Source organism: Notechis scutatus, chromosome 5 (assembly GCF_049901735.1).
Source record: "Notechis scutatus isolate UNSWTSFEM ecotype Mainland chromosome 5, rNotScu1.2, whole genome shotgun sequence".
NCBI classification, from domain to species: domain Eukaryota; kingdom Metazoa; phylum Chordata; class Lepidosauria; order Squamata; family Elapidae; genus Notechis; species Notechis scutatus.
The window spans coordinates 61,889,715-61,902,515 of NC_142013.1; the positions used below are offsets into that span (position 1 = coordinate 61,889,715).

Consider the following 12,801-nt stretch of genomic DNA (forward strand, 5'->3'; position numbering starts at 1 on the left):
GCCAGGGCGCTTTCATTGCACGGCGGAGCTTGTCTCGGGAAACACCGGGCGTCGTTGCTGCCCCTGAGGGAGGGCAATTCTGGGCTGCGCAATTGGGGACTTCACGCTTTGGGTGGGTGGGTGGGTGGGAGCGAGGACGGACAGAGTCCGTGAAGTGGGGTTTGCCTGCCCTTGCTGGCTGCCTCTGCTTCCTTAGGGGCAGGGAAGGGGGCTCATCTGGACCAAGGGTGAGTCTCCCCCTCAGTTTCCCCTGAAGGATCTTCCGTCGCTTTTGCCTTCTCCCTACATCTTCCCTCTGTTAAAATCCCCCCCCCACACACACACACTTATTTTCGGTCGGATAGATTTCGTGTCTGAGCATTCTCACATGGTGGTGGGTCTTTCCCCCCCCTAAAAACAGTTAAAAAAAGAAAAAACAATATATCCTCATGCAAGAACTTTTCTGCTTCCAATTACCCCCATGCTTAAAAGTTGCAAAGGAAACACGGAAGCAGCTGCCCAGCTCCGGAGCTCCACACCATTTTTTTTTCAGAGGGGAATCTGACTCGAGTATAAGCCGAGGTTTTTTTTTTTCAGAACAAAAAATGTGCTGAAAAACTCGGCTTATACGAGTATATACGGTATATACTGCTTCATAGTGCTTTTCAGCCCTCTTTAAGCAGTTTACAGAGTCAGCATGTTGCCCCCAACCATCTGGATCCTCATTTTACCCACCTTGGAAGGATGGAAGGCTGAGTCAACCTTGAGCCGCTTCTGGATTGAACTGGCTATGGGAAGAGTCAACCTGCCATATGCCACCATGGCTCAGTGGTTAGAATGCAGTTCAAGCTTTGTTTCCATTGCCTGAATTACTTCTGTATATTTATCCAAAAAAACATTGGAACATTCAGTTTCACCTGATAATCTTCTTTCAGTTGTATCAAGTATCTTACGTGTAACCATTGTCCAAAAACATAACTAAAATTAATGTCTATAACTAATTCCACATGGTCTAGTAAACTATTTCAAAAACCGATATAAAAATTTATGCCACCAGATAAAGACCGAATGCACCAATTACCACATTAAGCAAGAGGAAAACCTTCTAAGCACCAATTCCACCCGTGCTTTTTACAATTTTGTAAACAACAAACTAAAAGACTCAAGGTCCATCCCTCCCTTGATAGGACCTGATGGTAAAGACTGCAGCGACGACACCATTAAAGCCAACATCTTTAACACATTCTTCGGCTCAGTGTTTGTAAACAGTAATGGATCATGCCCAATGTTTCCTAGCCGTACCACAGACAACAATAATGATCTAATACATATCGATTTTACAGTAGACAACGTTGAAAAAGCACTACGCAACCTAAAACCATCTCTATCTATTGGACCGGATGGAATATGTGCCTACTTCTTAAGAAAACTATCCGCTGCCATAGCCAAACCTCTAAGCATAATCTTTGAAAGATCTTTCAGAACCAGCTCCTTGCCCAACCTATGGTTACAAGCCACAGTCATTCCCATCTTCAAAAAGGGAGACCCAAGCCTAGTTGAAAATTACAGACCAATCTCCTTATGCTGCGTCACCTGTAAAGTCATGGAATCAATTATTAACCAATCCATCATCCTCCATTTAGAGACCAACAACCTACTCTCCAATAAACAATTTGGTTTCAGAAAAAAACTATCCTGTAATCTGCAACTCTTACACTGCAAAAACATATGGACTACTCAACTCGACCAGGGCAAAGCAATAGACGCAATCTACATAGACTTCTGCAAAGCCTTTGATTCAGTGGTACACGACAAACTACTCCTAAAAATAAAATCTTATGGTATCTCTGGACAACTGAATAACTGGATAGAAGCATTCCTGTCAAACAGACAACAAATGGTCAAAATTGGGAACGCCCTATCAAATCCAGTACCTGTCAATAGTGGTGTTCCCCAAGGCAGTGTTCTAGGACCAACTGTCTTCATAATCTACATAAACGACCTTTGTGATCATATCAAGAGCAATTGCGTTCTCTTCGCTGATGATGTAAAGCTGTTCAATACCACAGACAATACTACTACCCTACAAAAAGATCTAGACTATGTATCTGAATGGTCTAACATATGGCAACTCCAAATCTCAACAAATAAATGCTCTGTCTTACATATTGGTAAAAAAAATCAGAAAATAAAATACAAGCTGAATAGTCAAGATCTTGTTGATGACCCAAGCTCTGTAAAGGACCTGGGAATATTCACCTCTAATGATCTAAGTGCTAGAGCTCACTGCAACTACATAGCCAAAAAAGCATTAAGAGTTGTTAACCTAATCCTACGTTGCTTTTTCTCTGGTAATATCTCACTACTAACCAGAGCATACAAAACATTTGCTAGACCAATACTCGAATACAGTTCATCAGTCTGGAATCCTTATCACGTATGTGATATTAACACAATTGAGAAAGTCCAGAAGTATTTCACAAGAAGAGTTCTCCACTCTTCTACCCGTTATAGAATACCTTACGCCACCAGACTCGAAATTCTAAAACTAGAAAACCTCGAATTACGCCGTCTTCGGTCCGACTTAAGCATGGTATATAAAATCATACATTGCAATGTCCTACCTGTCAATGAATACTTCAGCTTTAACCATAACAACACAAGAGCACACAACAGATACAAACTCAAAGTAAACCGCACCAAACTTGATTGCAGGAAATACGACTTCAGCAATAGAGTGGTCAATGTCTGGAATACTCTACCCGACTCTGTAGTCTCTTCCCCAAACCCCAAAAACTTTAACCTTAGACTGTCTACTATTGACCTCACCCCTTTCCTAAGAGGTCTGTAGGGGGCGTGCATAAGCGCACCAACGTGCCTACCGTCCCTGTCCTATTGTTTCTCTTATTCTTTTATTTTTCTTATATGTACCCATTTCATATATTCACAACTATGTATACACTTGTACTTATTATCTTGTAAACAATTGACAAATCAAATAAATAAAAATAAATAAATAAATAAATAAATAAATATAGCTGACAAGTTAAAAGATTAGTCTTTGGCTCCCTCGTGTGGTGAAACAACACTTCTGAATATAAGCTGCAAAGAAATATTCCCCTTTATTCGTTTCAAATGGGAACAATAGAGACTTCAAGGAAATCTTATTTATAGATATGCATAAGTCATAAAATATATTTTTCAAAATCCTTTTTTATTTATGATTTATAAAAGTGTGCAAAAAGTTCACAAAATAGAGTTTTTTGTGATGGTTAATTTCAATAGTAACTACAGAAGCTTACTAATATCTCCTAGTTCTCATACTATCTAAAATCTATTATCTAAAAATTCTAGTTTTAATACTACCATAATACCTACTATCTAAGATCTCCTAGTTTTAATTCTATCTAGTATTAATCTACAATCTATTGTACTACATCCTAGATTTAATACCTATTATCTAATACTGCTTAATTCTAATACTATCTACTAACTAATTCTAATACTATCTCATATCTATCTAATATCACTTAATTCTAAAACTAGACAATATCTACTCAATCACACAATGTAAGCCATCATTTGGTATTTAAGATGCAGTTTGGACCAAATAATTTTTCTAGAAGAAGTCTTTTTTTTCCAGGTGGTATCTTGGGACTGTTTTCGTCACTGGGAGTTGAAGAGGAGTCTTTTTGTCTTTCCTTTGGAAATCTGGCAAAGGAGGGCTCATAATTGGTGACAGAATCTCCTACAAAGTCAGCTATTTCACCACGTTGCCTGTTCCTTGGTCTTCTGCTGCATGGTATCTTGGGGTTGACCAAGGGACCTGTTGAACGATAACCCTGATGTAAATTTTTTCACATATTTCTCCCATATAGTTTCACATATTCCTCACTTAACCAACAGTTGCTTTGCATTCAGAGTTATGATGCTCCTCTCCAAATATTTGTTCCAGAGTTCTGATGCTGTTCTGCCCCACTGTCATATGACTCTCTTTAGGGCAAATTGCTGTGTTTTTCTGCTTGTAGATAGCCTTTTGAGCCGGTTGCTGGCAAAAAGGGCCATAAAAATTCATGGTCTTGCTTAACAACCACAATGTTTCCTTAATGATCATTTTAATCTTAATAATCATTTGCTTTACAATTGAAACGTTCATTTAACAAACACCACCCAAAAGGTTTTAAAATCAGGTTGGTTATGTGGGTGCCTTCATTTACTACCATCATAACATGATGAAACTTCTGAGCTCCATTACAGTCATAATTTGAGGACTGTGTATATTGGATAGGAGCAGCATGATAGGAAGATGTTAGACAATCCCTTCAGTGGCAATAGCAAGGGGACTATTTTATACTGCATTAGACAAGGCAATGATAAACTACTGTATTTCATTCAAAAATAAAGAGATACACAAAGGGATGAGAATCACCCTCTCCTTGTTAATTCCACCTATATATTGAATGTGTATGAGGGAGGCAGGATTGGGAAAAATGTGTGTGGCTTTATAATTTGGAGGAAGAAACCGCAATAATATGAATTTGAGCTCTATGTAGCTCTAGTGAAATAGGCAGCTACGCTATATAAATTTGACAAATCTATAAATAAATTAGACTATTATTAATACTTTTTGCTTCAAAATACATAATTTAACTCATTTGTAAAATGGCAACATGGCACAAGGGAATAAAGGAATTTCAGTTCCACAGCCAGGCTTATATCTCCAGTTAAAAGGCTCTAGAAGTCATCAAAATATAAGTTTGATTGATTGATTGATTGATTGATTGATTGATTGATAGGTAAGATTGAACAATGATCTTTATAGCAGAACATACGCTAAAATCCTGTAACACTTTTGAATTTAGTGGGATTTCTTAGGAAATATCCATAAAACTCTTCTATTCTTCTAACCCTTATCTATTGCTTCTAGAGCATGATGAGAATGATTTTTTGCTTAATCAGCACTGATGACAATTAAATAATAAGCTCACAAAATGCAGTATTGCCATTTTAAAAGAGAAAATAGAACAAGGATTTGAAATATTTTTGACAAGGCACAGAATTATCATATTTTTATTTCACAATGAAGTATGAAACAAAGTCGGTGCTACCTTTTGGAGAAGAACAGGAATCACTTTTCTCTGGCTGACCTTTACGTATCCGATGTGCATAAATATTTGTTATGCTTAGTTCTCGTTCTCTTTCCTAAAGAAATGCATTATTAAATGTATGTTGATAATATAGTTTATTGTATTAATGTCAGTTCTTCAGAGATCATACATTTCACTGCATAACTCTCCCCTAGTAAATCATTGTATTTGTCTCTTTAAAAAATTTACTTAACAATTTGGCCAAACAGTTGCTTTTCTAAAGATTCTGGAGAATAAATATCCTTTTTTTCTGGAACTGTGAAGGTTTTGACCAGTTTCAAACACACACACACCCCCAATTTTCTATCAATACAGGCCTTCATTAACAAGTTTGAAAAGCATATTGTTGTGAACCAATAAAAGTTACTAGCATAAATGCAAATCAGGGTTTGAGAACCTGCATACCTGATTGGCCCTTATACAACAACTAGGGATTGGTCCATAAGTAGTCCCTGATTGGCCACTATTTGGACACTTCTCATTGGTTATAAGTTTGAACTTATTGCACATGTCATTGGTTAACAAGGTAGCAGATAACCCTATAAAAGGGTTGTTGTTGCCCATAGCCTTGCTCTGTTCTATTCTATTTACATTTATTAAAGAGTTGAAGTCACTGGTCAGATGTCTGGTCTCCATTATTTCCCAAACTTAACACTGGCGAAGAGGGTGGGATCCGGAGACCGAAGAGCTGACTGAGTCACAGAGCAACCAACAGAGCACGTGGTCGAACACGCACCATCAACGGCAACATGGCCAGCGGTGCCGTACCACCCGCTCCATTCAACCCAGAGACCGAAGACTGGGAGGCATACATGGATCAGTTCCAGATGTTTCTGGAGACCAACAATTTAAAAGATGCGACAACCGGCAAAAAAAGAGCTATCTTTCTAACTCACTGCGGGCCTACCGTGTTTAAAATGGCAAAATCACTTGCCAAGCTACCAGAGGTAAAAGAAATGGACTGGGACGTCCTCGAGCCCTTACTACGGGCTCACTACGCGCCCACCGTGCCAACCTTAGTCAGAAGACACGAATATTACCAGAGGGACCAACGGAAGGGCGAAAGCCTTGCCAATTACATCGCGGACCTCCGCAACCTTGGAGGCCTCTGCGGATTCGCCGACTTAGAAGAAGCCCTCCGGGACCGCCTGGTTCTAGGCCTAGAAGACGGCGCGATCCAGAGCAAAATTATGGCTAAGGGGGACATCAGCCTCAACGATGCCCTTAAAGAAGCCTCGGCAGCGGAGGCGACAAAGAAGTCGGCAGCCCGAATGCGCCGCACCAACGCACCGCTACGTAAACTCGCCAATGATACCTCGCCTCGCTCAGAGAGACACCCGGTATCGACTCACCACGAAGACCTAGAATCCCCAACAGAAAGCGATGAGGAAGAGGTCAACCGACTCCGAACGGAACGAGACCAGTTCACACAACCCTCATTCCGACCGTGTGCAGGATGTGGGGCGAAGCACCCACGATCCAGCTGCAAATTCCTTGACGCACTCTGCCGAAATTGCGGGAGACGAGGTCACATCGCAAAGGTTTGCAGAAGCAAACAAAACTCCAAACCCCGACAGGCCGAATGCCAATCTTCAGGATTCTTCAGCACACACCGAGAAAAACTGAACCACCAATGGGGAAACCACTCCTACAGAAACAAGCCGTCCACCACTTCCACCAGGCATGAAGAACCTTGCGTGATGGAGGTAGACTCGGGATCTTCCCTCTCGATGGTGTCGTGGAAAATGCTCCAACAGCTCATTCCAACGATTCGCCGCCAAGACCTTAACCCTCAAAGGGTTATACTCAAAGACTATCAGGGCAACCGAATTCCCGTCGTCGGGTCCCGCAGATTCCAGATCTCTTTCAAGGACCGTACCGTCGCTCTGCCACTGACTGTCGTGGACCGCGACAGGCCTAGTCTTTTAGGCCTTCAATGGTTCAGGCCGCTCGGAATTACTGTATCCGGAGTCCACCGAGCCGAGAGCATCGATTGGGAGGAGGCACTCGTGCAAGAATTCCAAGACATTTTCGTGAACGGACTAGGCAAGTACAAGGGGACCCCGATTTCGTTTAACTTGAACCCGGAGATAGCACCCATCCGCCTTAAGCCATGTCGGGTGCCATTCGCCTTGAAGCCTAAAATCGACGAACAACTCGATAAACTAATAGCGCAGGGCGTGCTGGAACCCACCGACCACGCCCGCTGGGAAACCCCTATAGTGACGCCTATCAAGCCTGATGGGTCACTGAGAATTTGCGGAGACTACCGGGCCACCTTAAACCACGCACTACAGCAAAGTGCATATCCAGTGCCGGTAGTGCAACACTTGCTCCATTCCCTGGGTGGCGGGAAAGTTTTCGCTAAAATAGATCTAGACCAGGCGTATCAGCAATTGCCTGTAGACCCTACCACGGCAGAAGCGCAAACTATCGTAACGATAGGGCGCATTTAAATGCAACCGGCTCCAGTTCGGGTAAGCGTTGCCCCGGAATCTTTCAGAGCTTAATGGAAAGGTTGTTACAAGGGATAAGAGGGGTCGTACCATATTTCGACGATGTACTCATCGCCGCCCCTAACAAAGACATTCTAGAAAAAGCGACTCAGAGAGGTTTCACGAAGATTCCAGAACGCATGAGCCTCAGAGTTAAAAAAGATAAATGCCAGTTATGTACCGAAAAAGTAGAATTTTTGGGATACCTCCTGGACAGCCAAGGAATCCATCCCACCGAAGACAAATTAAGGGCGATTAAAAAGGCCCCCACTCCAAGGAACAAGGCAGACTTACAGGCGTTCCTTGGACTTATCAATTTCTATAATGTCTTTTTACCACACAAAGCAACGGTAGCAGAACCATTGCATAGACTATTAGACAAAAAAGCAACGTGGGTTTGGGGACAACGGGAACAATGTGCTTTCCAACAAATAAAGAAATTGCTAACTTCTGATTCTGTACTTATGCAATACAACGAGACTCTTCCGCTCACTATCACGTGTGACGCATCACCTTTTGGGGTTGGGGCAATTCTGGCCCACGTATTACCAAATGGAGCGGAAGCCCCCATCACGTTTTTTTCGCGAACCTTAGCTAAAGCTGAAAGAAATTATAGTCAGCTGGACAAAGAAGCTTTAGCTATTGTGGCTGCAGTTAAAAGATTTCATGAATATGTTTATGGCCGTGCATTTACGATAATTACCGATCATAAACCACTACTGGGGATCATTGCGGGTAATAAACCAACCCCGTATATATTGTCCCCCAGAATGACCCGTTGGTCTGAATTCTTGGCGGCCTACAACTACACCTTGCAACATCGCCCGGGGAAATCAATTCTCCACGCTGATGCATTGAGCAGAACGCCGCTCCCAGACTCTGTTGTAGATCCAGCCCCAACCATCTCAACGCTACAGATCGAAGCCCTACGTGCACCACCCTTGACGGCTAGAGACATTGCTTTTGAAACGAAACGTGACCCAGTTCTGCAACACATCCTGCGCTGGGTTGAACGGGGGTGGCCGACGGACCAAATAGCACCGGAATGGGCACCTTTCCAAGCCCGCCAAACCGAACTGTTTTCCCAAAAAGGCTGTATCTTGTGGGGCGATCGAGTCGTAATCCCTGGCAATTTACAACAAACTGTTTTGGCGGTATTGCATGAGGGATATCCGGGTATCGTGCGGATGAAAGCACTCGCACGCAGCTACGCTTGGTGGCCAGGAATCGACAAAAGAATCGAGGCCTGGGTCACTACTTGTCAACGTTGCCAGGACGTCAGCAACGCACCACCTAAAGCAAGCCCAACCGAATGGGAAACTCCGAGGGGACCTTGGTCCCGTATTCATATTGACTTTGCGGGGCCTACCAAAGGACACACTTTCCTCATTACTGTTGACGCCTATTCAAACTGGCTCGAGATTCATCGAATGAATACAACTACAACGGACTCAGTCATCAATAAATTAAACAGACTATTTGCCACACACGGATTTCCGGACGTGTTGGTCTCGGACAACGGCCCACAGTTTACTGCATTACCCTTTGAACAATATCTTGCTGATCGGGGCATCCGCCATGCGCTAACCTCGCCCGCGCACCCTGCGGCGAATGGACGTGCAGAACGCATGGTACAATTTGTAAAAAAGACCCTCCACAAAATGGAATTTGGCAACATCGACGAGAAAATCAATCGAATTCTCTTGTTGCAGCACATCACACCCCACAGTGTGACCAACAAAACGCCCGCTGAACTCCTTATGGGGCGGAAACTATGATCACACCTTGACCGGCTCCACCCCGCATTCGCACCGGAAAAGCCCTTCGGCTCCCGCAGCAAATGCCGGGAATTTAAGGTAGGCGATTTAATCTTTGCCAAAAACTTTTCCGGCGACCCGTTATGGATACCCGCAACCGTTACCCACCTTACTGGGCCTAGATCTTACCGCCTGCTAACGGACGATGGGAGGGTGTGGAAACGCCACATAGACCAACTCCGCTCGAGATTACCACCCAGCACCCATGACTCCCCGGGTTCACCAACTCAAGGGGGAGGAAATATCGAGGAAATTGACTTTGATATGACAAATAGCAGGCCAACGGAAACCCTACGGCCCAGCGAAACACGGAACTTGAGGCGGGGAGGGGTTGAATTTTTCAGGGAACTTTAATACGGGAAACCGAACTACAAAACCCCGAAGAAACACGGAGTAGCAGAGACAACCACAGTGGAAGCAGCACAGAATCACCGTGCAGTGAAACTATAGTTAATAAAGATCACCCAAACGTTCCACCGGAACCGGACCTTAGACCAAACCAGGTGGAACCATGGAAATCAGCCAGACAGACCAAACGGCCTGTCTATCTTGAGGATTTTGTTACAGCCCCCCTCAAACGGAACCCAAGGGGGAGGGGTGTTGTGAACCAATAAAAGTTACTAGCATAAATGCAAATCAGGGTTTGAGAACCTGCATACCTGATTGGCCCTTATACAACAACTAGGGATTGGTCCATAAGTAGTCCCTGATTGGCCACTTCTCATTGGACACTTCTCATTGGTTATAAGTTTGAACTTATTGCACATGTCATTGGTTAACAAGGTAGCAGATAACCCTATAAAAGGGTTGTTGTTGCCCATAGCCTTGCTCTGTTCTATTCTATTTACATTTATTAAAGAGTTGAAGTCACTGGTCAGATGTCTGGTCTCCATTATTTCCCAAACTTAACACATATAATCTTGGGAGACACTTTTCAAGTAGTATCCATGCCTAGAAATGGTATCGTGGAAATGGCCTTACATAAATTAAAACATTTGTCCAATCTACAGTTTAGTTACAGGCTGAAAAAAAGAACCACAGTACAAGATAGCAGTCTTCCACAGAGAGGAAGGGGTCAATCTATTTTCTAAAGCGCCTGTAGGCCAGACAAGGAAAACTGGATGGAAACTGAACAAGTAGAGATTTAACCTTGAAATAAAGAAAAACTTTGTGACAGTGGGAACAATCAACCAATGGAACAGCCTGCCGTTGGAAGTTGTGGGAGCGCCATCACTTGAGACCTTCAAGAAGAGATTGGACTGCCATTTGTCAGACAAGGTGTAGGGTCTCCTGCTTGGGTGGGGGGAGTTGGACTAGATGACCTATCAGGTCCCTTCCAACTCTGATTATCTGTTAAATCTGTTAAGATAGGCTCAGCTCAAATTAGCATTTAGTGAATAACATCTTGGATGCCTTCTGTGGTAAGAAAAATGTAATTTAAGCTTCTAAATACCTGAAGTTTTAGCTTCAGAGACTTGACTTCTACTTGTAAATTTTCTGTGATTGACTGAGCTTCAGTAATCTTTTTTTTTTCAACTGCTAATTGATGTCTAAAAGAAGCAGTGTTCAACGATAGCTGCTTTTCCAAATCCTAAACCGTTTAGAAATAAACCAATAAGATTATTCAATACTTACAATCATACAATATTGAATTAGAAATTAAAGGAAGTCACCTGAAATTTCATCAAGTGTTTCCAAAAGGATGAAAATCCTCAATCTCAGTTATAATACTCACAATTTTTGAAGTGGGAATCGACCCACATTGTGAAAGAAAAATGTCGAAAATAATATGCATAACCAAAAATAATGGCCCTCGCCCTATGTCCCTGCCCCTTTTCTCCAAATACCAATTTACCCAGGTCTTTGGCTGCATGGGACAAGTAACCGCCAGCCAATTGGATGACAGGCAGAAGTAATGGCAAGGCAGGGGATGTGTGCGATGCAGCGTTGTTGTTTTTTAAGTATTGTGTCTGCTCCACAAGTTTTGGGGCCTTGCAACTCTGTCACCAGGACCAGAGGGAGGGGGAGTAGCAGCCGCCGGGGCCACTGGGTGACAGTCAGGTGTGAGTGTGTTTGGGGGCCAGGAAGGGTACACTATGTAGTTCTAAGTAATCTACGTTGCTTGTTACCTGGGTTCTCTTATCACTGGCTTCCAATTTTTGGGTAAGTGATGTTAATTTATGCTGAAGTTGTTCTCTCTCTTCAAGTTTCTTGTCTTCACAAAGTTTCTTCAATGCCCGCAAGGAGTCCGTTGTTTTTAAGAGTTGTACCTCAACGTCTCTCAGCTTCTTGGAAGCCCTGCGCTCTTCTTCCTGAGATTTCTTGAGAAGTGCTCTCAGAGTCTGCACTTCATTAGAGCGCGTGGCCAAAAGATCAGGCAGGTTAATCTCGGCATTTTCATAATTCTTGATTGCTTTTAAATGCTGCCACTGAAGACCCTTCAACATTTTATTTTCCATAGTAGATGTCTCCAATTTATTCTGGAGAACAGCCACTTTGTTTTTCAGTTCTTTAATTTTGTGGTCTCTTGCTGACAATAGATGGTAAGCCATGTTATTTTTCTCCTGAGCATTGATGGTATAGACTTCTGCAGAGGTCTTCTGCGGAGGTTTCTTTTTAGGCAACTTTTTGCCTCCTATGTTAAAAGAAATATGAAGATGGCATATATGATTGACCAAAGTAAGAATCACCTAACTTTACATAAGCCTCAGAGCCAAATGCTCAAATATGTATTCACCGCATCGATTCACTTCCTTTTGTATCGTTTCTTGAGTCAATCTCTGATGCAACTATTTGTTGATTGACCTATTGTGAGAAATCCTACATGAACTCTCATAATATTAGCTTTCGTAAGACATAACTGCTATACTCGTGTTATACTGTATATTAAGACAATATTTAGACAATTTTAAAATGCGTTGACTTCAACTCCTAGAATTCCTCAGCCAGTCTTGACTAAAGCAGGATTGGTAGCCCAGCACCCTAGCCACTATACAAAACTGCCTAGACAGTCAGATGGATAAACACACACACATATACACACAGAAACTTGAATAACATATCCAAATAAAGATAAAATAGTGAAAGTAATTGCCTCAAAAAGAATGAAGGAATGAACAACTCAAATTTGCCAAATCTTTTTTATATACTGGACCATACTTCCTATCCCTCAGCTTATTTATTGAAATCATGTTACACTGACATCTGTATGACTAGTGAACTATACCCATCAACACGACCGCCATTACACACAGGGAGGAATTACCTGCTGAGGGTATTAAAAGCAGTACATTAATTTATCAATGAACTACATAGTGTTTAAATATGTTTAACAACATTCATATGACTTCTCAAAGTATAGTG

At 42.4% G+C, this 12,801-nt stretch overlaps 2 protein-coding genes and 1 long non-coding RNA gene across 3 annotated transcripts in view; 1 reads left to right on the top strand and 2 right to left on the bottom strand.

The window, feature by feature from the left end:
* LOC113424465 (cilia- and flagella-associated protein 47) overlaps window positions 1-12,801 on the top strand; it is an 851,958-nt gene that overhangs the window by 294,784 nt on the left and 544,373 nt on the right. The window lies entirely within an intron of this gene.
* Window positions 265-603, bottom strand: LOC148130504 (uncharacterized). The gene is made up of 2 exons (XR_015749839.1): window positions 519-603; window positions 265-379 (listed from the first exon to the last, which is right to left on the bottom strand). It is a non-coding gene; the product is annotated as an uncharacterized LOC148130504 (long non-coding RNA).
* Window positions 3,558-12,683, bottom strand: LOC148130505 (lebercilin-like protein). The gene is made up of 5 exons (XM_087967496.1): window positions 12,665-12,683; window positions 11,568-12,073; window positions 10,892-11,029; window positions 5,088-5,181; window positions 3,558-3,805 (listed from the first exon to the last, which is right to left on the bottom strand). Exons 1-5 carry the CDS (start codon window positions 12,681-12,683, stop codon window positions 3,558-3,560), a joined length of 1,005 nt encoding a protein of 334 aa, XP_087823622.1.

Bases quoted from the DNA above. Each gene is read 5' to 3' on its own strand.
- LOC148130505 (XM_087967496.1), bottom strand. The intron at 5,182-10,891 runs GTATTTAGAAGC...GCATTTCTTTAG, and splicing joins CTCTGAAGCTAAAACTTCAG to GAAAGAGAACGAGAACTAAG. The intron at 3,806-5,087 runs GTAGCACCGACT...ATCGTTCAACAG, and splicing joins TTCCTGTTCTTCTCCAAAAG to GTCCCTTGGTCAACCCCAAG.